This window comes from Vipera berus (genome assembly GCF_964194415.1).
Source record: "Vipera berus genome assembly, chromosome: 2".
NCBI classification, from domain to species: Eukaryota; Metazoa; Chordata; class Lepidosauria; order Squamata; family Viperidae; genus Vipera; species Vipera berus.
This window is the reverse complement of record NC_138203.1, coordinates 275338443-275362115: the sequence shown is the minus strand read 5'-3', so window position 1 is coordinate 275362115 and position 23673 is coordinate 275338443. Positions and strand designations below refer to the sequence as shown.

The 23673-nt window shown below is 41.0% G+C and overlaps 2 protein-coding genes across 3 annotated transcripts in view; both read left to right on the top strand.

Annotated features, from left to right (window-relative positions):
• Positions 1-7984: 7984 nt before the first annotated feature.
• Positions 7985-23673, top strand: part of LOC308662040 (uncharacterized protein) — a 52864-nt gene continuing 37175 nt past the window's right edge. Inside the window, exon 1 of the mRNA XM_081317453.1 lies at positions 7985-8037. The gene's annotated coding sequence lies outside the window, so the exon portion shown is untranslated. The remainder of the gene's footprint in view (positions 8038-23673) is intronic.
• LOC308662044 (uncharacterized protein) overlaps positions 18946-23673 on the top strand; it is a 40167-nt gene continuing 35439 nt past the window's right edge. The window contains exon 1 of one of the 2 annotated variants that reach the window (XM_081317461.1): positions 18946-21108. In XM_081317461.1, the coding sequence (XP_081173587.1) occupies positions 19472-20689 (1218 nt within the window). In that variant the 5' untranslated portion in view covers positions 18946-19471 and the 3' untranslated portion in view covers positions 20690-21108. Of the gene's footprint in view, positions 23287-23673 lie in introns of both variants that reach the window. The other variant, XM_081317460.1, reaches the window with a different exon arrangement.

The following is a 23673-nucleotide window of genomic DNA, read 5'->3' as shown; positions in this document are numbered from 1 at the left end:
AATTCTCCTCCTCCAGCAGCTGTTAGACAAAAGAGAAAATCAAGAAAGATTTAAAACTGGAATAAGAATATGCAGCAATTAAGGATACATTACATGAAAAGTCAAGGGAGCTTTTTTTTCATTCAGTAGAAGAGGGAAATATATGGAATTCATTTGGAGAAAAGCTCAGTAGGAAAGCGACATAGAGCAGACAGTAATGCAGGCCTCAATCTTTCAGAAAGAAGATGGCTTGAATGAAAGCACCACTAAACAAATTTTTGACCTCAAGAATATCAGCTGTGGAAAAGCTGATTTATAGATGTGACTATTGTGACTATTGCAAGAAAAGCATAGATTACACATCACAGCTGATTATGCACAAGAGGAATCACATAGGAGAAAACCCATACAAATTACCTGAATGTGGCAAAAGCTTTGGTCACAACAGCTCACGTATGTTTGTTGTTTGTCGACTTCAATCATTCCCCAGCATCTAGTAGACAAACTGGGCCTTTTAGGCTTAAACATCCTTTGTGCAACTGGATTCTTTGTCTTACCAACAGGCCCCAATATGTGCGAATTGGAACAAATACCTCTAATACCATTTTCTTGAGCACAGGTTCTCCTCAGGGCTGTGTCCTAAGTCCGCTATTGTTCAACCTGTTGACCCATGGCTGTTGTGCTAGGTTTGCCACCAACCATATTGTGAAGTTCGCAGTAGTGGGCCTTATTCATGATAACAAGGTGGAGGCTTACCGCAAGGAGGTTGAGGGGTTGGTGAACCAGAGAATTCATTCAGGAGAGAAACAGTTTGAATGTCCTGTTTGTGGGAAAAGTTTCATTCGGAATTCCAGCCTTGTGAATCACCAGAGGATTCACACAGGAGAGAAACCCTTTGAATGTCCTGATTGTGGGAAAAGTTTCAGTCACAATTTCAACCTATTGATACACCAGAGGATTCACACAGGAGAGAAACCCTTTGAATGTCCTGATTGTGGGAAAAGTTTCAGTCAGAATTCCAGCCTTGTGAAACACCAGAGGACTCACACAGGAGAGAAACCCTTTGAATGTCCTGATTGTGGGAAAAGTTTCAGTCACAATTACAACCTAGTGATACACCAGAGGATTCACACAGGAGAGAAACCCTTTGAATGTCCTGATTGTGGGAAAGGTTTCAGTAAGAATTCCAGCCTTGTGAAACACCAGAAGACTCACAAAGGGGAGAAACCCTTTGAATGTCTTGATTGTGGGAAAAGTTTCAGTCGGAATTCTAGCCTTGTGATACACCAGAGGACTCACAGAGGAGAGAAACCCTTTGAATGTCCTGATTATGGAAAAAGTTCCAGTTAGAATTTCCAGCTCATGAGACACCAGAGGACTGACACAGGGGAGTAATCTTTGAAATGTCCAATCTGTGGACGTTGCTTCAGTTATAAATCATCCTTTATTGCTCACAAGGAAATCCACAGGAGGCAAAAGTTGAATAATTTAGAAAAGGCTTGAATATATCAACTTGGAAATCTATTCGGCAAAATAAGAAGGCTAGAGACACATTCAAGGGATTTGACTCACCCTATCAGAAGGAGTATTACATCAGTAAACACTTGTTTGGATATGGTTAAAAGAATAGAGAACTCTGAACATAAAGGAGCGCTATAACAAGAGGCCTAAGAGATTTAAGTAATATGGTATGTTTTACAATATATGAAATGTAAAAATATTGGGATGATGTAACTTTTATAAATATAAGTTAAATATAAGCTGATCAGAAAGGATATTATACCCAGATGTTATAAGATAGATGAGAAGCACAGTATTTTTTTATAATACATGAAATATGAAAATATTGGGATGGTGCAACTAAATGGAAAAATTTGGATAGCTAGATGATTAACATTGAGAAAACCATGACTGATAAGAACGGATTGAATAAAAGGGGAAATTAAGCTTAAACAAAAATCAGGAAAATAGGATGCATGGTAAACTAATGAGATGATGGTTATAAGAATAATATAAGCTGATAAAAAATGTTACACATAGATGTTATCATATTTTGTATAAATGTGAAAAAATGTCTAATCATTTATATCAGGGGTCTTCAAACTTGGCCCTTTTATGACTTGTGTACTTCAACTCCCAGAATTCCTCAGCCAGTGTGCCTGGCTTAGGAATTCTGGGAGTTGAAGTACACAAGTCATAAAAGGGCCAAGTTTGCAGACCCCTGATTTATATATTGAAAATATTAGGAATTATATTTGTTTAAGGTTGAAGAATGAAAATACATGCGAGAAAGGAAGATAAAATAATAATATACTAATTATGGAATTATCAAACAATAATTATTGATTGTTAATTATTATTGCTTTTTTCTTTTTTCTTTCTCATATATATATAAAACAAGACAACATGCTGTACACCAGGCACTAGAGATTGTTATTGTTAAAAACCAATAAAAATGTTTTTTAAAAAAGAAAAGGCTTGAAATTCATTTGTGATCTCCCATTGAGACATTGACTATTTGAATTGTCTGAATCTTTTTACTCAAACATGTCTCGGGATGAGACTTGTAGGTGGAGAGAAAAGGAAAATGTAAAAAGACTACCAATTTCTGGTTATCAGCAGCAGTTGCTGGATATTTCCTTTTGTAGAAGTAGTGGAATTTCTCAAAAAGGCTTCTGGATGGTAGTTTTGGATATTGATTATGTAATTCCCACATGTGGAGTTTCAGTCTACTGTGTTGGTTTCCTTCAGATTTTGAGGCTCAGAATTCCTCAGCCAGCATACAAGTAGTCCTCAGGATACAACTGTCATGGCCTGCCAATTACGGTTGCATGCTGCAACGGCTGTTAAGTGAGACTGCTTTCCTTAAGAACCCTGATCTCCCTGATGCAGCAATTAATGAAATGTGCGAGTCACTAAGGGGAACGCTGGCTACCTCAGGGTTGGGGAAATTTCTTGGAGGCCTAGCGCAAGGCCATGCTTGCCTGCCTCTGGCATCCCTAGGCCTCCACACTCCGAGACACCCTGTGCTCTGTTTCCCAACCTTTGTATCTCCACAGGGTTCCCACAGGCTTTTTTCCGCACTCTCACTAGGGTCCTGCAGTCCTTAGGCCTGACTTCCACCCACCAGGCCTCACAACCTTCTCTTTACCTTTTGAAAATCTCTGAACCTCATGTTGGGGAAGGAGGGGGGGGCATGCATCCCTGGCCCTTGGGACTGTGTCCTGGAAGCAACTGTTATTTTCAGTGGGCCCTGGCTTTGTCCCTGGGTCATGGGGTGGACTTGTGGAAGCGGCTGCCATTTGGCCAAACTGTCAGGCAGAAGAGAGACAAACCTCTCTGTTTTGCTACCTAACATGAGGGGGGAAAATGTACAATTGAAAAGGTTTCATTGTTGATAAGGGGAAAAAATGGGTATTGACATTAGGACAGCGAGATGGGCAGTGATTAAGTTTAATAATAAATGAATTTAATAATAAAAAGATAATGTAAAGCTCATTACCCAATTATTGCTCAGTGGTAGATACAGTGGGTTTCTAACATATACAATTATTAACTTGTAATCTGTCTCTTGTGCAATCAGCATCTCTTAACTAATCTGTTTTACTCGGCTTCCCTTCCCTCCTCATTTATAAATTTAAAATTTCAGTTTCAATCATACATGAGTCCTGTCACTCTCTGTCTCTGACAATGTGAGCTGCAGGTAGGCTTCTGCTTCTTAATTTATTGTTGCATTGCTATTCACCCTAGTCCTAAATTCTATAAAAATACGACAATTCATTAGGCACAAATATTAGAATGGCTAAACTGGATTTGTTTTGATTGGCATCCTTCTCAGATTCAGGGATGGTCTTCTACATCAAAGGTCCCCAATCTTTTGGACCCCAGGGACCGATTCTGTGGAGAGAGGTTTTTCTGTGGACCAGAGGGAGTGTGGTTTTGTGTGCTGCCTGCATCCCTTGAATGGAGCTTCGCTTGTTTATGCGGCCTGGTTTCTAGCATGCTGCAGACCAGTGCCGGTCCACGGACCAGGGACCCCTGTTCTACATCACTGCCAGTCTGAGAGAGGGAAATTAGGACTTTTCAAACCAGACAACTAAGCTATGGGTTCCCTCTAAAGCAGCTATTTGTTGTGCCAGTGGGTTTGTAGCCTTTGAAAATTAAAGAATCACAGAGGATCTCTCTCATTTCCCTAATGATTCTCCAAATTCTGAACCAGATTTGACAGACATGGAAGTTGAGGTCCCCATGGATGGTGACAATGAGTATGACAATGGAAGGTTGTCAAAGAAAGATGCAATCTAGAAGTAAGGATAATTTTTTTGTCAGTGAGTGCAATTAATCAATGTAATAGCTGTCCTCCTGGCGTTGTGGATGCTCCATCATTGGAGGTTTTCCAGAATAGACCGGACAGTCATTTGACTGGGGTTATATAAGGCTCCTGCTTTGAGCAGCGGGTTGGATTAGAAGACCCCTGATGCTATGATTCTATGAGTTTAGAGGCAGCTTAGAAAGTAGCTGAAAAGAGCAACCCCATAAACTTGCTTCTGGTAAGAGTCCCTTTTTAAAAAATAAATAAATGGAAAATTAAGATAGAATACACACTCCAAAGGGAAAAAAAATAAAATAGCAAAACAAGGATAGCCAAAACATTTTTAAAAACCCTGTATTTAAAAAAAAACACAGATTTACATATACTAAATCAGTTGAATGTTGATAAGTATATTGTAACAATATTAGTTTCCTACCCTTCCAAAGCAGGCCCAAAATTTGTGAACTTTTACCTCTAGTTAGAATCAATTTGTCCATCTGTCTACTGTCCTTCTACTGTCTATCTGTCCACATACTGCTGGAGTCTAGCTTGTAGGATTTTAAGCATAACTTTACTAGCATGTGAAATGAGTGCAATGGTGCGCTAGTTTTAAAATTCTTTGGCACTGCCTTTCTTTGGAATTGGAATGTAAACTGATCTTTTCCAATCCTGTGGCCACTGTTGGGTTTTCCAAATTTGCTGGCAAATTGAGTGTAGCACTTTTACTGCATCGTCTTTTAAGATTTTGAATAGCTCAGCTGGAATACTGTCACCTCCACTAGCTTTGTTGTTGCTCAGCTTTTCTAAGGCCCGCTTCACCTCACATTCTAGGATGTCTGGCTCGAGGTCAGTGACCACCTCATTGTGATTATCAGGGACGTTAAGCTCATTCTTCTATAGTTCTTCTGTGTAATTTTGCCACCTCTTCATAATCTCTTCTGCCTCTGTTAGGTCCCTGCCATTTTGGTCCTTTATCATGCCCATTTCTGCATTAAACGTTCCCTTTATCTCTCCAATTTTCTTGAAGAGATCTCTGGTCCTCCCTGTTCTATTGTTTTCTTCTATTTCTTTGCACTGTTCATTTAAGAAGGCATTCTTATCTCTTCTAGCTATTCTCTGGAATTCTGCATTCAATTGGGCGTATCTTTCTTTTTCTCCCTTGCCTTTTGCTTCCCTCCTTTCCTCAGCTATTTGCAAAGCTTCCTCAGACAGCCATTTTGCTTTCTTGCATTTCTTTTGCTTTGGGATGGTTTTGGTTGCTACCTGTTCTACAATGTTGCGAGCCTCTGTCCTTAGTTCTTCAGGCACTCTGTCTATCAGATCTAATTCCTTAAATCTATTTGTCACCTCTACTGTATCTTCAACAGGAATATGATTTAATTCATACCTGAGTGGCCTAATGCTTTTCCCTACTTTCTTCAGTTTAAGCCTAAACGTTGCAACGAGAAGCTCATGGTCTGAGCCACAGTCAGCTCCTGGTCTTGTTTTTACTGACTGTATAGAGCTTCTCCATCTTTGGCTGCAGAGCATATAGTCAATCTGATTTCTGTGTTAACCGTCTGGTGATGTCCATGTGTAGAGCCGTCTCTTGGGTTCTTGGAAAAGAGTGTTTGCTATGACCATCGTATTCTCTTCACAAAATTCTATCAGCCGGTGCCCTGCTTCATTTTATTTATTTATTTATTTATTTTATTATATTTGTATACCGCCCTTCTCCCGAAGGACTCAGGGCGGTGAACAGGGCACATATAAAATGCAAATTACAAAAGTTAAAAGAGAATTAAATAAGAGCCCGAGCTAAAAACAATAAATAATAGTATAAAAAACCCACAGTAAAAACCCCAACATATCCCCCATCAAGCCAGGCCGGCTTGTTCAAATAAATAGGTCTTAAGATCGCGTCGGAAGGCCACAAGGCCAAACACAAGGCCAAACTTGCCTGTTATTCTGGTTATCTTTTGGCTTCCTACTTTAGTATTCCAATCCCCCATGATGATAAGGACATCATTTTTGGGTGTTAGTTCTATAAGGTGCTGTAGGGCTTCATAGAACCGGTCAATTTCATCCTCTTCAGCACTGGTGGTTGGGGCATAGACTTGGACTACTGTGATATTGAATGATTTGCCTTGGATTTGAACTGAGATCATTCTGTCATTTTGAGTATTGTATCCCAGTATTGCTTTTCCTATTCTTTTATTGACTATGAAGGCTACTCCATTTCTTCTGAGGGATTCTTTCCCGCAGTAGTATACCTGATGGTCATCTGAATTAAATTAAATTAAATTAAATTCATTCTGTCCATTTTAGTTCGCTGATACCTAAGATGTTGATGTTCAGTCTTGTCATCTCTTGTTTGACCACGTCCAGCTTTCCTTGATTCATGGATCTTACATTCCAGGTTCCTATGGAGAAAAAATCTTTACAGCATCGGACTTTCCTTTCACCACCAGACACATCCACAGCTGAGCGTCTTTCGGCTTTGGCCCAGTCCCTTCATTCTTTCTGGCGCTACTAGTACTAGCCCTCTGCTCTTCCCCAGTAGCATATTGGACGCCTTCCGACCTGAGGGGCTCATCTTCCAGCGTCATATCGTTTTGCCTTTTGGTACTGTCCATAGGGTTTTCATGGCAAAGATACTGGAGTGGGTTGCCATTTCCTTCTCCAGTGGATCACGTTTTGTCAGAACTCTCTGCTATGACCTTTCCGTCTTGGGTGGCCCTGCACGGCATAGCTCATAGCTTCATTGAATTATGCAAGCCTCTTTGCCACGACAAGGCAGTAATCCATGAAGGGAAATAAAATATACCTTGCGGTTATTTTATTCCAGATTCCTCCATGCAACAGAGCTCAGATCCATCCAATAGATGAAATGGCCACTCTCCCCACCCAAAACCTACGAGATGTACATTAAAAACAGCACTGCAGGGTGTTCCGCTAAAAAGGTTAGCTTGGTGATCAGTGGGCCATGTGCTTTGGTGCGATAGTCTATTCTTCCTTTTCATTTTCTTTTAAAAAATGTATTTTAGAAATATTTCTTCTACCATATATTGGCAGACTTAGCCTTAGTCTTAGCCCCGTATTTTCTGGACCCTGCTGCATATTTTCCCCTCTCTGTGACCTAATGATTTCTGTGATTTCTGTGCAAGAAAATTTACAAAAGTTCATGGCATTTAACATTTAGCAGATATACACTGTCCTCCCTCAGGAATGATCTTGGCATGCTGGGTGTCCATGGACGCAGCCCTGGCCAGCAGAGGTGGCCTCCCCTGGAGGATCTGGCCTGATGGGGCTGCCATAGCCTAAATCCTTGGGAGCCACAGGAAATCGGTCATACAGATTTGGGATGTAGAGAGGATTTGATCACCACTCAGAATCACCCTTTAAAAAGCTTATTCTGTAATTCTGAAAAAAAACCGTCATGAACTTTTAAGGCTCAGCACACAGCTTGATAGCTTTTAATCAGGGGAAAAAATCTTGCAAATGGCTTAGGTAGAGATAAGCTTGTTTTTTATGCCATCTATCCGTGGTCAAATAGGCAACCTCTGTGTTTAGATAGCTGAAAATGCAGCCGGCCGCATCTGTGTTTGAGTTTAAAGGAGTTAAAACCAACGAGTATTGCATTGCTAGAAAGGATGGGAAGAGATGAGAAGCGCAGAGGAACCTCCTCTTCTTCATCACTCATCGGAGGAAGTTGGTGTGCAAAGTGGCTTTTGTGCTCTTCCCAGTATCGAAGCAGCAGCTGGAAGGTGAGTGGAGGGCAGGTCGGAGGAGAAGCCGGGAGCAAGCGGGGCTGTTTGGTTTCCTCCACGGCCTCCAAGCAGAGAAGCAACTAGGCCAGGGGTAGGCAACCTCGGCTCTTTTATGACTCATGGACTTCAACTCCCAGAATTCCTGAGCCAGCTTGGCTGGCTCAGGAATTCTGGGAGTTGAAGTCCATGAGTTGAAGTCCATGAGTCATAAAAGAGCCGAGGTTGCCTACCCCTGAACTAGGCTGAAGCAGGTCAGCTGCTGCTGCATTTTCCTTCCCTCCCCAACTTTTCAGTCCGCTGGTGCTGCAGGCTGTTAAACTGGGGGCTGCAATTTTTCTGCTGGTGGGAAGATTTAAAAAGTCTCCTTCAAGCGAAGGTTGATTCTTTGCGAATGGCTTCGCTCTCCAGACGTCGTGAGTGCTGCATCATTGGAGGTTTTTAAGAGGAGACCGGACAGCCATTTGTCAGGAATGGTAATAGGGTCTCCTGCCTGAGCAGGGGATAATAATAATAATAATAATAATAATAATAATAATAATAATAATAATAATGATAATGATAATGATAATGATAATGATAATGATAATGATAATGATAATGATAATAATAAGAAGAAGAAGACGAAGAAGAAGAAGAAGAAGAAGAAGAAGAAGAAGAAGAAGAAGAAGAAGAAGAAGAAGTTGGAAGGGACCTTGGAGGTCATCTAGTCCAACCCCCTGCTAAGGCAGGAAACCCTATACCATTTCAGACAAATGGATGTCCAGTCTCTTCTTAAAAACTTCCAGTGTTGGAGCATTCACCACTTCTGGAGGCAGGTTGTTCCACTGGTTAGTTGTTCTAACTGTCAGGAAGTTTCTCCTTAGTTCCAGGTTGCTTCTCTCCTTGACTAGTTTCCATCCATTGCTTCTTGTCCTGCTTTCAGGTGCTTTGGAGAATAGCTTGGCTCCCTCTTCTTTGTGGTAGCCCCTGAGATAATGGAACACTGCTATCATGTCACCTCTCACCCTTCTCTTCATTAAACTACACATACCCAATTCTAGCAACCGTTCCTTATATGTTTTAGCCTCCAGTCCCCTAATCATCTTTGTTGCTCTTCTCTGTACTCTTTCTAGAGTCTCAACATCTATTTTACATCGTGGTGACCAAAACTGGATGCAGTATTCCAGGTGTGGCCTTACCAAGGCATTGTAAAGTGGTATTAGTACTTCACGTGATCTTGATTCTATCCCTCTGTTAATGCAGCCTAGCACTGGGTTGGACTAGAAGACCTCCAAGGTCCCTTCCAAGTCTGTAATTCTATTATTCTTTCTGTTTTAATAATAATAATATTCTTGGCAACAAGTGCCACTGATTTTTATGGGATTTTTTTTTACTTCCATGTCTTCCCAATGAACATGGTGGTTCCTACTGGGGACCCATCCATGTATTAACTAGGTTCAACTGTTCTCAACCCAGAACTTTTTAAAAATAGCTACTGAAGAGCTTTTGGGAAGTTCAGTTTGTATAAGTAGTCATCGCTTATCACTTGTTCCCTGAGCCTTCAAAGTTACAATGGCATTGTAAGAGCAGACTTATGCCTGGTAAAACAAATGAGTGGTCATTGTAGCACCTGTTCAGTGACCTGAACCTCAGCAGTTCCTGTCGTTATGAAAGTGCAGGAAAAGGAAATGCACCAATTTGGTTCCTGCCAACCGTTGCACATTTATGATGGTTGCAGTATCTCACACTCATGATCCCCGTTGGAAAAGTTTCAGTCAGATGTCCAACCTGGTGAAACACCGGAGGATTCACACAGGAGAGAAACCCTTTGACTGTCTTGTCTGTGGGAAAAGTTTCAGTCGCAATTCCAACCTGGTGGTACACCAGAGGATTCACACAGGAGAGAAACCCTTTGAATGTCCTGATTGTGGCCAAAGTTTCAGTTACATGTGGGAGAAACTTTTCAAATGTCCAGTCTGTGGACGTTACTTGACTCATAAATCATCCCTTATTGCACATGAGGAAACCCACATGAGGCAAAAGTTGAAGAGTTTAGAAAAGGCTTGAATTTCATTTGTGATCTCCCATTGAAAATGTGTAAGTGTAGGTGAGAAATTGACTGTTTGAATTCTGGCCTGATTCTTTCTAGTGAAACATGTCTCAGAATTAGACTTGTAGGTGGAGAGAAAAGAAAATTGGAAAAAGGCTAACTACCAGTTTCTTGTTATCAGGAGCAGTTATTCAATATTTCCTTTTGCAGAAGTAGTGGAATTCCTCAAAAAGGCTTCTGGGTGGTCATTTTGAATACTGATTATGTAATTCCCACATGTGGAGTTTCTGTCTTCTGCCTTGCTTTCCTCCAGATTTTGAGGCCCAGAATTCCTCAACCAGCATACAAGTAGTCCTCAAGATACAACTGTCATGGCCTGCCAATTACGGTTGCATGCTGCAACAGCCGTTAAGTGAGACTGCTTTCCTTAACTACCCTGATCTCCCTGATGGCAGCCATTAATCGAATGTGCGAGTCACTAAGGGGAACACTGGCTACCTCAGAGTTGGGGAAAACTCTTGGAGGCCTAGTGCAGGGCCAGGCTTGCCTACCTCAGGCATCCCTAATCCTCCCCCACCTTCCGAGACACTCTGTGCTCTGTTTCCCATCCTTTGTGTCTCTATGGCCCTTCCCTCCTCCATAGGGTTCCCCAGTCATTTCCCTCCCCCTCCCCCTAGGGTCACCACAGGCCTCTCCTTCCCCCAGGATCCACTTTATCCTGATTAACAAGTCTCACACCCTCCTCCTCCTTACCTTTTCTGATCCTCATGTTGGGAAAGGAGGGGAGGGCATGCATTCCTGGGCCTCATGACTGCGTCCTGGAAGCGCCCATCATTTTCAGTGGGTCCTGGATTCATCTGTGGGCCATGCGGTGGATTTGTGGAAGCAGCTGCCATTTTGTCATACTGTCTGCATTGTCTCACAGAAGAGTGACAAACCTTCCTGTTTTGCCACATTAACCTGAGGGGAAAGGTGTACAGTAGAAAATGTTTCATTTTTTAAAATGTGTTATGTTGGAATTATCAGTAGCTTTTGACAAGGAAAAAATGGGTATTTTCAGTGTTGCTATGAACATTATGGCAAGGCAAGTGATTCAGAGTTGCCTGAAACTGTGAGATGGGCAGTGATTAAGTTTAATAATAAAGGAATTTAATACTAAATAAATATTAAGTCATTTCCCAACTCTTGCTCAGTGATGAGGATTCCACACATACAGTGGGTTTCTAACACACTACAATTGTTAACTTGTAATCAGTCTCTTGTGCATTCTGCACCTCTGTAACTAATCTGTAACTAATACTCAGCTTCCCTTCCCTCCTGATTATAAATTTAAAATTCAGTTTCAATCGTACATCAGTCGAGCCATTTTCTGCCTCTGATGGTTTGAGCTGCAGCTAGGCCTCTGCCTCTTAATTTATTGTTGCATTGCTATCTGCCCCAGTCCTATCAAAGTACGGCACTCCTTTAGGCATGGTTAAAAAATTCGAGTGGTTAAAATGAATCTGTTTTGATTGACAATCCTTTCGGATTCAGGGATGGTCTTCTCCATTCCTGCCATTCTGAGAGAAGGAAATTATGACATTTGAAACTGGAAAACAAAGCTAGGATTTCCCTCGTATTTTTACCACTTCTAAAGCAGCCTTCAGTTGTGCAACATCATTGCTCCCTTGGATCCCAGTGGGGTTGTAGCCTTTGAAAACCATAATGATCTGTCTGACTTCCCTGATGATTCTCTGAATGTCAAAGGGAGCACTGTGGAGACCTGAGAATCAAAAGCAGCATTAAAATCCACAGCAAGTCAAGGCAGCAATCAAAATCTTATTAGCTACTCTGGAAAACCAGAAGTTTTCTTCCCCAGCAAGTCAAAGACAAGAAAGAGAAAGGCGGGAAAAGGGTTTTGAGCTGGACAAAATTGACTACATGGAAGAAATATATCGAAATATCAAAGGAAATCATTTCCTAGTTCAGAAAAAGAGGGAAATATCCGGAAGTCAGTGGGAAGGAAAAGGTCACCTGGACAATCACATAAGGCAGACCTTTTTGGAATAGAACAGAATAGAGCTGGGAGGTTTGTATTTAAATTGTGGTTTATATTACACTATATCTAGAAATGTACACTAGAAATAAAATACGTACATGGGGTGAAACAGCAAACACCAATACACAGCAATTACAGTGATCAAACGGACGAGAGAGAAAGACTCCAGGAGAAAAACTTCCCTTTTATATTCAGACACTTAAAGGGATACACACAGCTGCTGAGTCATTCCTAGTATTGCATCATCCATGTTACATTACATCTTTACATAAAGCTGTTTAGCCTTTAAATCAGGATCCTGACACAACAAGAAGTGATGGTACCGCTTTACACCGTGCTGGTGACTCCACACTTAGAATACTGTCCCCCATTCTGGTCCCATGGTACGGTATAGATGTTGAGACCCTTGAAAACGTGCAGAGAAGAAAGATGATAAATGGTCTGGACGCTAAATGGCAATCTATTGAGAGAGCTAGTTATACCTAGGCCATGGAAGAAAAGGATCAGGGGGTGCATGATGGCTGTCTTCCACTACTTGAGGGGCTGTCACAAAGAAGAGGAGGTTGAATTATATTGTACAAAAGGCAGAAGAAGAACTAATGCATGGAAGGTTGTCAAAGTAAGATCCAACCTAGAAATTAGGAGAAAATTTCTGTCAGTGACTGCAACTGATCAAGTGAATAGCTCTCCTCCTGGCATTGTGGATGCTCCATCACTGGAGGTTTTCAAGAATAGACCGGACATTCATTTGACGGGTTATATAAGGCTCCTGCCTTGAGCAGCGGGTTGGACTAGAAGACCACTGAAGTGCCTTACAACTCTATGATTCTATGAGTTTAAAGATATCTTAGAAAATATGTACTGAGTGACCCCATAAACGTCATTCTGGTAAGGGACCTTTTTTTAAAAAGAAATACTAGGCAAATTACAAACTCGAAAAATTTACAACGAAACAAGGATGTGCAAAACATTTTTTAAAAAAGAAATATGCATTAAAAAAGACAAAAACAGGTTTACATATAGTAAATCAGTTGATAAGTATATTGTAACAATATTAGTTTCTTACCCTTGCAAAACAGGCCCAAAATTTGTGAATTTCTATCTCTAGTTCGAATCAATTTGACCTTCATGTATCTACTGTGTATAAAGGCAAAGTGCTGAACAGATGAACCAACAGTAAAGTTAAACATCAAAGCCCTCTCTTAACCATCTATTGTATTTAACTACAATGGCTTTTATTTACAATAACTCACCCCAATCTTTGTCTCTGATCCGTCCAGGATCAAATATCCTCATTTGATTCTTAATAATAAAACTTTTCCTTAAGATTTTGATTGAGGACTTTCCCAACAATTGTGTCTTATTCACAAAAGTTATAAACCTCTGTTGTCAATCCATTTTACCCAAAAGGTTCAGCCAAAATGGTTTTACAGTTTAATAAAATAAGACCATTCCCCAATCTTCTTAAGAAAGTTCAGTTCATAACGCATGAGTCTGTTTAACACCAAATGTTTGGAATCCACATCCTCTTCAGCCTTCTCCAACCAGCCCACAGTTTCCATCCATGGTCAGGCGGCTTCTGAGAAGTGGCTGTGCTCCCAGTTGCAGCTTCTTAGGAAGAGCTGAGCCCACAAAGTCACATGGGTCCACTTGGGCAGAGCCATCCATTCATCTGTGCTCATAGGATCACGTGAAAAAGAGTTCTATGGTTTTTACATACCAGGACATACTACAGTCATCTGGTCCTTAGCAATTCTTAAAAATAGGTAAATAAACCTCAGAGGAAAAACAAGAATACATATTTGTACGCCATCTTGAGTTCTGAATGAAAAAGGAATCAATAAAATATACCTTGTGCTTATTTTATTACAGATTCTTCCATGCTGCCTATTTTCCCCTCTCTGTGACCTAATGATTTCTGTGACTTCTGTGCAAAAAATTTTACAGAGGTTCATGGCATTTAACGTTCAGCAGATATACATTGTCCTCCCTCAGGAATGATCCTGGCATGCTGGGTGTCCATGGATGCAGCCCTGGCCAGCAGAAGTTGCCTCCCCTGGAAGATCTGGCCTGATGGGGCTGCCATGGCCTAAATGCTTGGGAGCCACAGGAAATCGGTCATAAAGATTTGGGATGTAGAGAAGTTTTGATCACCACTCAGAATCACCCTTTAAAAAGCTTATTCTGTAATTCTGAAAAACTCATGAACTTTTAGGGCTCAACACACAGCTAAGCTTCACAAGCTGAGCAGCATCACATTTCACTATTTCACTTGGATCAGTTGCAAAGATCGGTTGCTAGAAGTCAAAAACGACTTGATAGCTTTCAAGCAGGGAAAAAAATCTTGCAAACGGCTTAGGTAGAGATGAGACAAGAGTGGGGTTTTTTGTTGTTGTTTTTTTGCCACCTATCCGCGGTCAAATAGGCAACCTCTGTGTTTAGAAAGCTGAAAAATGCAGCAAGCGGCATCTGTGTTTGAGTTTAAAGGAGTTAAAAGCATCGAGTATTATATTGCTAGAAAGGATGGGAAGAGATGAGAAGCGCCGAGGAACTTCCTCTTACTGCTCATTCATCGGAGGAAGATGGTGTGCAAAGTGGCTTTTGTGCTTTTTCCAGGGTCGAAGCAGCAGCTGGGAGGTGAGTGGAGGGCAGGTCGGAGGAGAAGCCGGGAGCGAGCGGGGCTGTTTGGTTTCCTCCACGGCCTCCAAGCAGAGAAGCAACTAGGCTGAAGCAGGTCAGCTGCTGCTGCTGCATTTTCCTTCCCTCCCCAACTTTTCAGTCCGCTGGTGCTGCAGGCTGTTAAACTGGGGGCTGCAATTTTCTGCTGGTGGGAAGATTTAAAAAGTCTCCTTCCAGCGAAGGTTGATTCTTTGGGAATGGCTTCCCTGCAGACGTCGTGAGTGCTGCGTCATTGGAGGTTTTTAAGAGGAAATCGGACAGCCATTTGTCAGGAATGGTAATCGTGTCTCCTGCCCGAGCAGGGGATTGGACTAGAAGACCTCCAAGGTCCCTTCCAAGTCTGTAATTCTATTATTCTTTTTGTTTTCTTGGCAACAAGACGGGACTGAAGGTGGTACTGATTTTTATGGGATTTTTTTTTACTTCCATGTCTTGCCAATAAACATGGTGGTTCCTACTGGTGACCCATCCATGTATTAACCAGGTTCAACCGTTCTCAACCCAGAACTTTTTAAAAATAGCTACTGAAGAGCTTTTGGGATGTTCACTTTGTATAAGTAGTCATCGCTTATCACTTGTTCCCTGAGCCTACAAAGTTACAATGGCATTGTCAGAGCAGACTTATGCCTGGTAAAACAAATGAGTGGTCATTTTAGCACCTGTTCAGTGACCTGAACCTCAGCAGTTCCTGTCATTATGAAAGTGCAGGAAAAGGAAATGCACCAATTTGGTTCCTGCCAACCGTTGCACATTTACGATGGTTGCAGTATCTCACACTCATGATCCCCGTTTGTGACCTTCCTAATTAGATTCTGACAGGCAAAATCACTCTGGATGCCAGCAGGAAGTCTCAAGTGACAGTCATGTGAAATTTCCTTTAACAACCCACGTTGATTTGCTTTACAATTGCAGAGGAACAGATGTAAGTTGGCACTCTCATGTGACATCATGCTTCATGATCAGGCTGCTTATTGACATAAAAGACCATTCCAGTTGTAGTCAGTAAGTGAGGACTGCTTGAATTGGGATGTCACCAGAGTAGTGGTGGGCAGTATTTTCTCCTCTTATTTGCAGCTGAGGACTTCCATGAGCAAAACTGGTGCTTTAAATCTTGCAGAGGATTTAGGCATCATTTCATCAGTTACAATAGTGGCCAAAATTGTGGAAACCTCTTGGGAAGAGTCTACATTTGGGATTTGATGGCTAATAACACCACTTTTTGGGGGGACTAGTGCCATAAAATTATATATCGATGGAAAGATAATTTAATCAGGAATGTAATGCAATAACTTTTATGAAGGATTTATTAGAGTAGCAGTTATAAAGAAGAAAAGTGAAACACGTAGAAAAAACAAGATGTATAAAAATTCTCTACATGTCACTTAATACTTAGTTGGGTAACCTTTAGCATGAATTACGACCTTACAACGTCTTCCCATGGAGTGAACCAAGTCCTTTACTTCTGCAGCTGTTATAATGTGAGGCCAAGATTGAATGATTGCTTCTATTAACTGGGTTTTATTGCTGGGTCGCTTCTGACTAAAAAGTTTCTTTAGTCGGCTCCATAGATTTTCAATAGGGTTAAGATCTGGGCTATTCCCAGGCCATTCCAGCAGTGGAATATGATTATCTTGAAACCACCTTTTGCACACAGCAGCAACATGACATGGAGCTGAATCCTGTTGAATATAAATGCTTCATTGTCTTGGAAAAGATCATGTGCGGAAGGCTTCAGTTTGGGTTGAAGTATTTCATTAATGTATTTTGGGCCATTTATATTTCCATTGATCACACAAATTCTGCCCACACCTTTTGATGTCATACAACCCCAGGTCATAACACTGACTGGGTGTTTCATGGTACATGTAATGCAGTCAGGATGCAAATCTCTGATTCTTCTCTTTACGTATTTTATGCCATCACTATCAAACAGGGAGATCTTGGTCTCATTACTCCAAGTAATACATTGTTCCTCTGTCTAGGTAACATGAGTTTTAGCCCAGTTTAGTCTTTTCAACCTTTGTTTGAGAGATAAAAGTGGCTTTTTTGTGAAATTCTAGATTTTAGACCAAATTCCTGCAGTCTGCGCCAAACAGTCCTTGCACTTAACTTCACATTGCATTGCACCACTTCATCTTGTATACACCCAGATGATTTTATTTTGTCACGTAGGCACAGTCTCTTAATTCTTCTATCATGTCTTGCTGTTGTGCACCTTTTCCTGCCTTTACCAGTGTGGTTTTGTAGTGACTGAGTCTCCTTATACCTCTTCAAAAACTTAGAAATGCCACCTTTGGTTAAGTTTCCACCAATTTTTCTTCTAATTTGTTTATAACTGTAGCCTTGTTCACTTCATAATACTATTTTACATCGCTTTCTGGGCATCCAGTCAACTCTTTGCACCATTACTTTAATTTTATTACGTTTCATAAACTCACTAAATGAAAGAACACAAAAGAACCACAAGCAACGTGATAGAAATCTCATAACTTTTCATAGAATACAGCTAATTGAACAATCTTTGTTGCATTACATTCTTGATTAAATTATCTTTCCATTGATATATAATTTTATGGTGCTACTCCACTAAATGAAAGAACACAAAAAAACCACAACCAAGTTGATAGCGATCACATAACACACTGAGAAATGTCCTCCTCTCAGCTTCAATACATGACATCAGTTATTGACTCCTACTGGGTTCTGATTGGCTCATTGCAGAAACAAGATGACACCCGATTGGCTTTCTAAACACTCATGCTCATTAGCTACAATCAGATGAAGGAATGCTACCTGATACCAACTGAAGCAAGTTGTGCTTCCTTTTTCTGGTTATATGGCTATAATGTTTCATAGAATACAGATAATTAATAATAATAATAATAATAATAATAATAATAATAATAATAATAATAAAGTTGGAAGGGACCTTGGAGGTCATCTAGTCCAACCCCCTGCTCAGGCAGGAAACCTTATACCATTTCAGGCAAATGGCTGTAATTGAATAGTCTTTGTTGCATTACATTCTTGATTAAATTATCTTTCCATTGATATATAATTTTATGGTACTACTCCCAAAAGAAGTGGTGTTATTAGCCATCAAACCTCAAATGTACACATTTCCCAAAAGGTTTCCACAATTTTGGCCACTACTGTATAAAGCATATAAAGAACGGATGCAGGAATGGGTTATGTCTAGTTGAATTAAAAGAAAGACTAGGGATGACATGATAGCAGTGTTCCAATATTTCAGGGTCAGCCAGAAAGAGGAGAGGGTCGCCCAATTTTGCAAAGCACCTGAAGGCAAGACAAGAAGCAATGGCTAGAAACTTATCAAGGACAGGACCAACCTAGAGCTAAGGAGGAATTTCTTGACAGTTAGACAGAAGAAATGGATGCTCCATCACTGGATGTTGTTAAGAAGAGTTTGGACGACCGTTTTTCTGAAATGGTATAGGTTTCCCTCCCTGAGCAGGGGTTGGACTAGAAGACCTCTTAGGTCCCTCCCAACTCTATTATTCTATTAATCATCAGTTAAAGCCCCCACATCTCTAAAATTAGCTCAAAAGCTTTGATTTTAACCCTTTTGGGACATTTTTCCAGGCTTGAAAGACATAAGATTTTATCCGTATAGACATTTGTAGGTGTGTGTCTGTATTTCTCTTTGTATGCTTAAATCTGCAATTATAAAATCTATTCCCAGCACTTGCAGATATATTTGATAATAACCCTTTGAATTGCTAAGAATTTGTGATTGATCCAAGTCAACGAGAGAATTTCATGATTGAACGGATATCTGAATTTGGATGTCTGTAGTCTTCCATGTGTCAAATGAATCATAATTAATGTACGAGGTTATTCTAGTATTGTGGCATGTTTGCTTTTTCATTGTAATGTATTTTTTCCCAACATCTCTAACCATTTAATTACACTTTCCTTTGAATCTTATAGACAAAGAGGATGGCAATAAAAGGACTCTGGACAGCTAAGAATAACAAGCAACATTGAAAAAGGAAAGCAAAGCGAGCCAGAAATCAAAATATTTTCCATTTCCTTCAGAAAACCACAAAATTCTCCTCCTCCTGCAGCAGCTGAAGAGAGGGAAAATAAAGAAAGATTTCACACTAGAATAAGTAGGTTATTGAGAACTCAAGGATACTTTACATGAAAAGACATCGAAGATTATTTTTCATTCAGTAAAAGAGGGAAATATCTGGAAGTCAGTTGGAGGAAAAGGTCAGCAGGAAATTCACATAGAACAGAGAGTAATGCAAGTCTCACCCTGTGAGGAAGAAAACGGTTTGAACGAAAGCACCACTAAACAAGGGATTTTCCATGTTTTTGACGACCTCAAAAATATCAGCTCTGGAAAAGCTCCGTAGTTGTGTCTATTGTTGGAAAAGCACAGACAGCAAATAACAGATTATGCATGATAGCATCCACACTGGACAAAAACATTACCAATTATCCACATGTGTTGAAAGCTTTAGTCACAACAGCTCCCTTGTGGTACATGGAAAGACCCACATAAGAGAGTAACCAGAGGATTCACACAGGATAGAAACCCTTTGAATGTCCTGACTGTGGGAATCGTTTCAGTTACAATTCCAGTCTCGAGATACATCAGCGGATTCACTCCAGGGATAAACTATGAGTGTCCAAATTGTGGGAAAAGAAATTGCCACATGATGAGAAACCAGAGGACTCACACAGGAGAGAAACCCTTTGAATGTTGTCTTTGTGGGAAATGTTTCAGTAAGAATTCCCATTTCATGAGACACCAGAGGACTCACACAGGAGAGAAAGTGTATGAGTGTCCTGTTTGTGGCAAACGTTTCAATCAGAATTACAACCTCATGAGACATCAGAGGACTCACAGAGGAGAGAAACCCTTTGAATGTCCTATCTGTGGGAAAAGTTTCAGTCAGAGGTCCAGCCTGATGACACACCAGAATACTCACATAGGAGAGAAACCGTTTGAATGTCCTGATTGTTGGAAAAGCTTCAGTGAGAAATTCAAGCTGGTGATACACCAGAGGAGTCACACGGGAGAAAAACCATACCAGTGTCTGGATTGTGGGAAAAGTTTCAGTAGCAATTCCTCCCTGGTGAAACACCAGAGGACTCACACAGGAGAGAAACCATATCAGTGTTCGGATTGTGGGAAATGTTTCAGTCAGAATTCCCACATGGTAATACACCAGAGTTCTCACACAGGAGAGAAACCTTTTGAATGTCCTGATTGTGGGAAAACTTTCAGTTATAATTCCAGCCTGGTGATACACCAGAGAACACACACAGGAGAGAAACCCTTTGAATGTCCTGATTGTGGACAAAGTTTCATTCAGAATTCCACACTGGTGGTACACCAGAGGACTCACACAGGAGAGAAACCCTTTGAATGTCCTGATTGTGGGAAAAATTTCAGTTTGAAATCTACCCTGGTGAAACACCAGAGGACTCACACTGGAGAGAAACCTTTTGAATGTCCTGATTGTGGGAAAAAATTCAGTAATAATTCCGACCTCATGAGACACCAGAGGACTCACACAGGAAAGAAACTCTTTGAATGTCCTGATTGTGGGAAAGATTTCAGGGATAATTGCAGCCTGATGATACACCAAAGGATTCACACAAAAGAGAAACCCTTTGAATGTCCTAATTGTGGGAAACGTTTCACTCGGAATTCCAACTTGGTGGTACACCAGAGGATTCACACAGGAGAGAAACCCTTTGAATGTCCCAATTGTGGGGAAGGTTTCAGTCAGAAGTCCACCCTGGTGAATCACCAGAGTACTCACACAGGAGAGAAACCCTTTGAATGTCCTGTCTGTGAGAAAAGTTTCAGTCAGAAGTCCAGCCTGGTGACACACCAGAATACTCATAGGAGAGAAACTGTTTGAATGTCATGATTGTGGGAAAAGTTTCAGTGAGAAATCCAAGCTAGTGATACACCAGAGGAGTCACACGGGAGAGAAACCATTCCAGTGTCTGGATTGTGGGAAAGGTTTCAGTAGCAATTCCTCCCTATTGAGACACCAGAGGTGTCACACAGGAGAGAAACCATATCAGTGTTCAGATTGTGCTAAATGTTTCATTCAGAATTCCAGTCTAGTGATACACCAGAATATTCACACAGGAAAGAGGATTCACACAGGAAAGAAATTGTATCAGATTGTTGGAAAAGTTTCAGTCTGAAAAGTTTCAGTGAGAAATCCAAGCTAGTGATACACCAGAGGAGTCACACGGGAGAGAAACCATTCCAGTGTCTGGATTGTGGGAAAGGTTTCAGTAGCAATTCCTCCCTATTGAGACACCAGAGGTGTCACACAGGAGAGAAACCATATCAGTGTTCAGATTGTGCTAAATGTTTCATTCAGAATTCCAGTCTAGTGATACACCAGAATATTCACACAGGAGAGAAACCCTTTGAATGTCCTAATTGTGGGAAAAGTTTCAGTTATATTTCCAGCCTTGTGAAACACCAGAAGATTCATACAGGAGAGAAACCCTTTGAATGTCCTGATTGTGGCAAATGTTTCAGTCACAGTTCCAGCCTGGTGATACACCAGAGGACTCACACAGGAGAGAAACCCTTTGAATCTCCTGATTGTGGGAAATGTTTCAGTTATAATTCCAGCCTGGTGAAACACCAGAGGATTCACACAGGAAAGAAATTGTATCAGATTGTTGGAAAAGTTTCAGTCTGAATTCAAACCTGCTGAAACAGCAGAGGACTCACACGGGGGAGAAACTTTTCAAATATTCAGTCTGTGGATGTTACTTCACTCATAAATAATCCCTTATTGCACATGAGGAAATCCACTTGATGGAAAAATTGAAGAGTTTAGAAAAGTCTTTTTAATTTGTAATCTCCCATTGAAAATGTAGGTGAGAAATTGAATTTGAATTCTGGCCTGATTCTTTCTATTGAAGCATGTCTCAGAATTAGACTTGTAGGTGGAGAGAAAAGAAAATTGGAAAAAGGCTAACTACCAGTTTCTTGTTATCAGGAGCAGTTATTCAATATTTCCTTTTGCTGAAATAGTGGAATTCCTCAAAAAGGCTTCTGGGTGGTAGTTTTGAATATTGATTATGTAGTTCCCACATGTGAAGTTTCAGTCTTCTGCCTTGGTTTCCTCCAGATTTTGAGGCCCAGAATTCCGCAGCCAACATAGAAAATGTTCTCAAGATATAACTTTCATGGCCTGCCAATTACATAGCCTGCCATTGTATGCTGCAACGGCCATTAAATGAAACTGCTTTTCTTAACTATCCTGATGTCCCTGATGCAGCCATTAATCGAATGTGCAAGTCACTAAGGGGAACAATGGCTACCTCAGGATTGGGGGAAACTCTTGGAGACGTAGCACAGGCCCAGGTTTCCCTACCTCAGGCATCCTAGGCCTGCCCCACCCTCCAAGACACTCTGTGCTCTGTTTCCCATCTTTTGTGTCTCTACGGCCCTTCTCCACAGGGTTTCCCAGTCATATCCCTCCCCCCACGGTCACCACAGGCCTCTCGTTCCCCCCAGGATCCACTTTATCCTGACTACCACCCCACCAGGCCTCACACCCTCCCACTCCTTACCTTTTCTGATCCTCATGTTGGGAAAGGAAGTGAGGGCATGCATCCCTTGGCCTCATGACTCAACCTGAAAGCATCCATCATTTTCAGTGGGTCCTGGATTCATCCTTGGGCCATGCAGTCAATTTGTGGAAGTACCTGCCATTTTGTCATTCTCTGTGCACTGTCACACAGAAGAGTGACAAACCTCTCTTTTGCCACCTTAACCTGAGGGGAAAAATGTACAGTAGAAAATGTATTGTTACCTTGCAATCTGCCCCAGTCCTAAATTCTATAAAAGTACAGCATTTCTTTAGGCACAGTTAAAAAATTTGAGTGGTTAAATTGGATCTGTTTTGACCGACATTCTTTTCAGATTCAGGGATGGTCTTCTCCATCCCCGCCACTTTGAGAGAAAGAAATCAGGACATTTTAAACTGGAAAACTAAGCTAGGATTTCCCTTGTAACTTTACAACCACTAAAGCAGCCTTCAATTGTGCAACATCATTGCTCCCTTGGACCCCAGTGGGCTTGTAGCCTTTGAAAATCATAACATTACAGAGGATCAATGTGACTTCCCTGATGATTCTTTGAATGTGAATGGGAGCACTGTGGAGATCTGAGAATCACAAGCAGCATTAAAATACAAAGCAAGTCAAGGCAGCAATCAAGATCTTAGCTCCTCTGGAAAACTACAAAAGTCTTCTTCCCCAAAAGTTTGTCTTCTTGACAGACAAGAAAGAGAAAGTCGGGAAAAGAGTTTTGAGCTGGACAAAATAGACTATGTGGAAGAAATATATCAAACATCAAGGAAGATCATTTCCTAATTCAGAAAAAGAGGGAAATATCTAGGAGTCAATGGGAAGGAAAAGGTCATTTGGACAGTCACATAAGGCAGACCTTTTTACTCAAATATTTCTCGGGATTTTTCTTGTAAGTGAGAAAAGGAAAATGGAAAAAGGCTAACTCCCTGTTTCATGTTATCAGCAGCAGTTACTGGATATTTTTTGGCAGAAGTGGAATTCCTCAAAAATGCTGGGGTAGTAGTTTTGTATATTGATTATATAATTCCCACATGTGGAGTTTCAGTCTTCTGCCCTGGATTCCTCCAGATTTTGAGGCCCAGAATTTCTCAGTCAGCATAGAAAAAGTCCTCAAGATACACCTGTCATGCCCTGCCAATTATGGTTGCATGTTTCAATGGTCGTTAAGTGAAACTGTTTTCCTTAAGTACCCTGATCTCTCTGATGTAGCCATTAATCAAATGTGCGAGTCACTAAGCGGAACACTAGCTATCTCAATGTTGGGGAAAACTCTTGG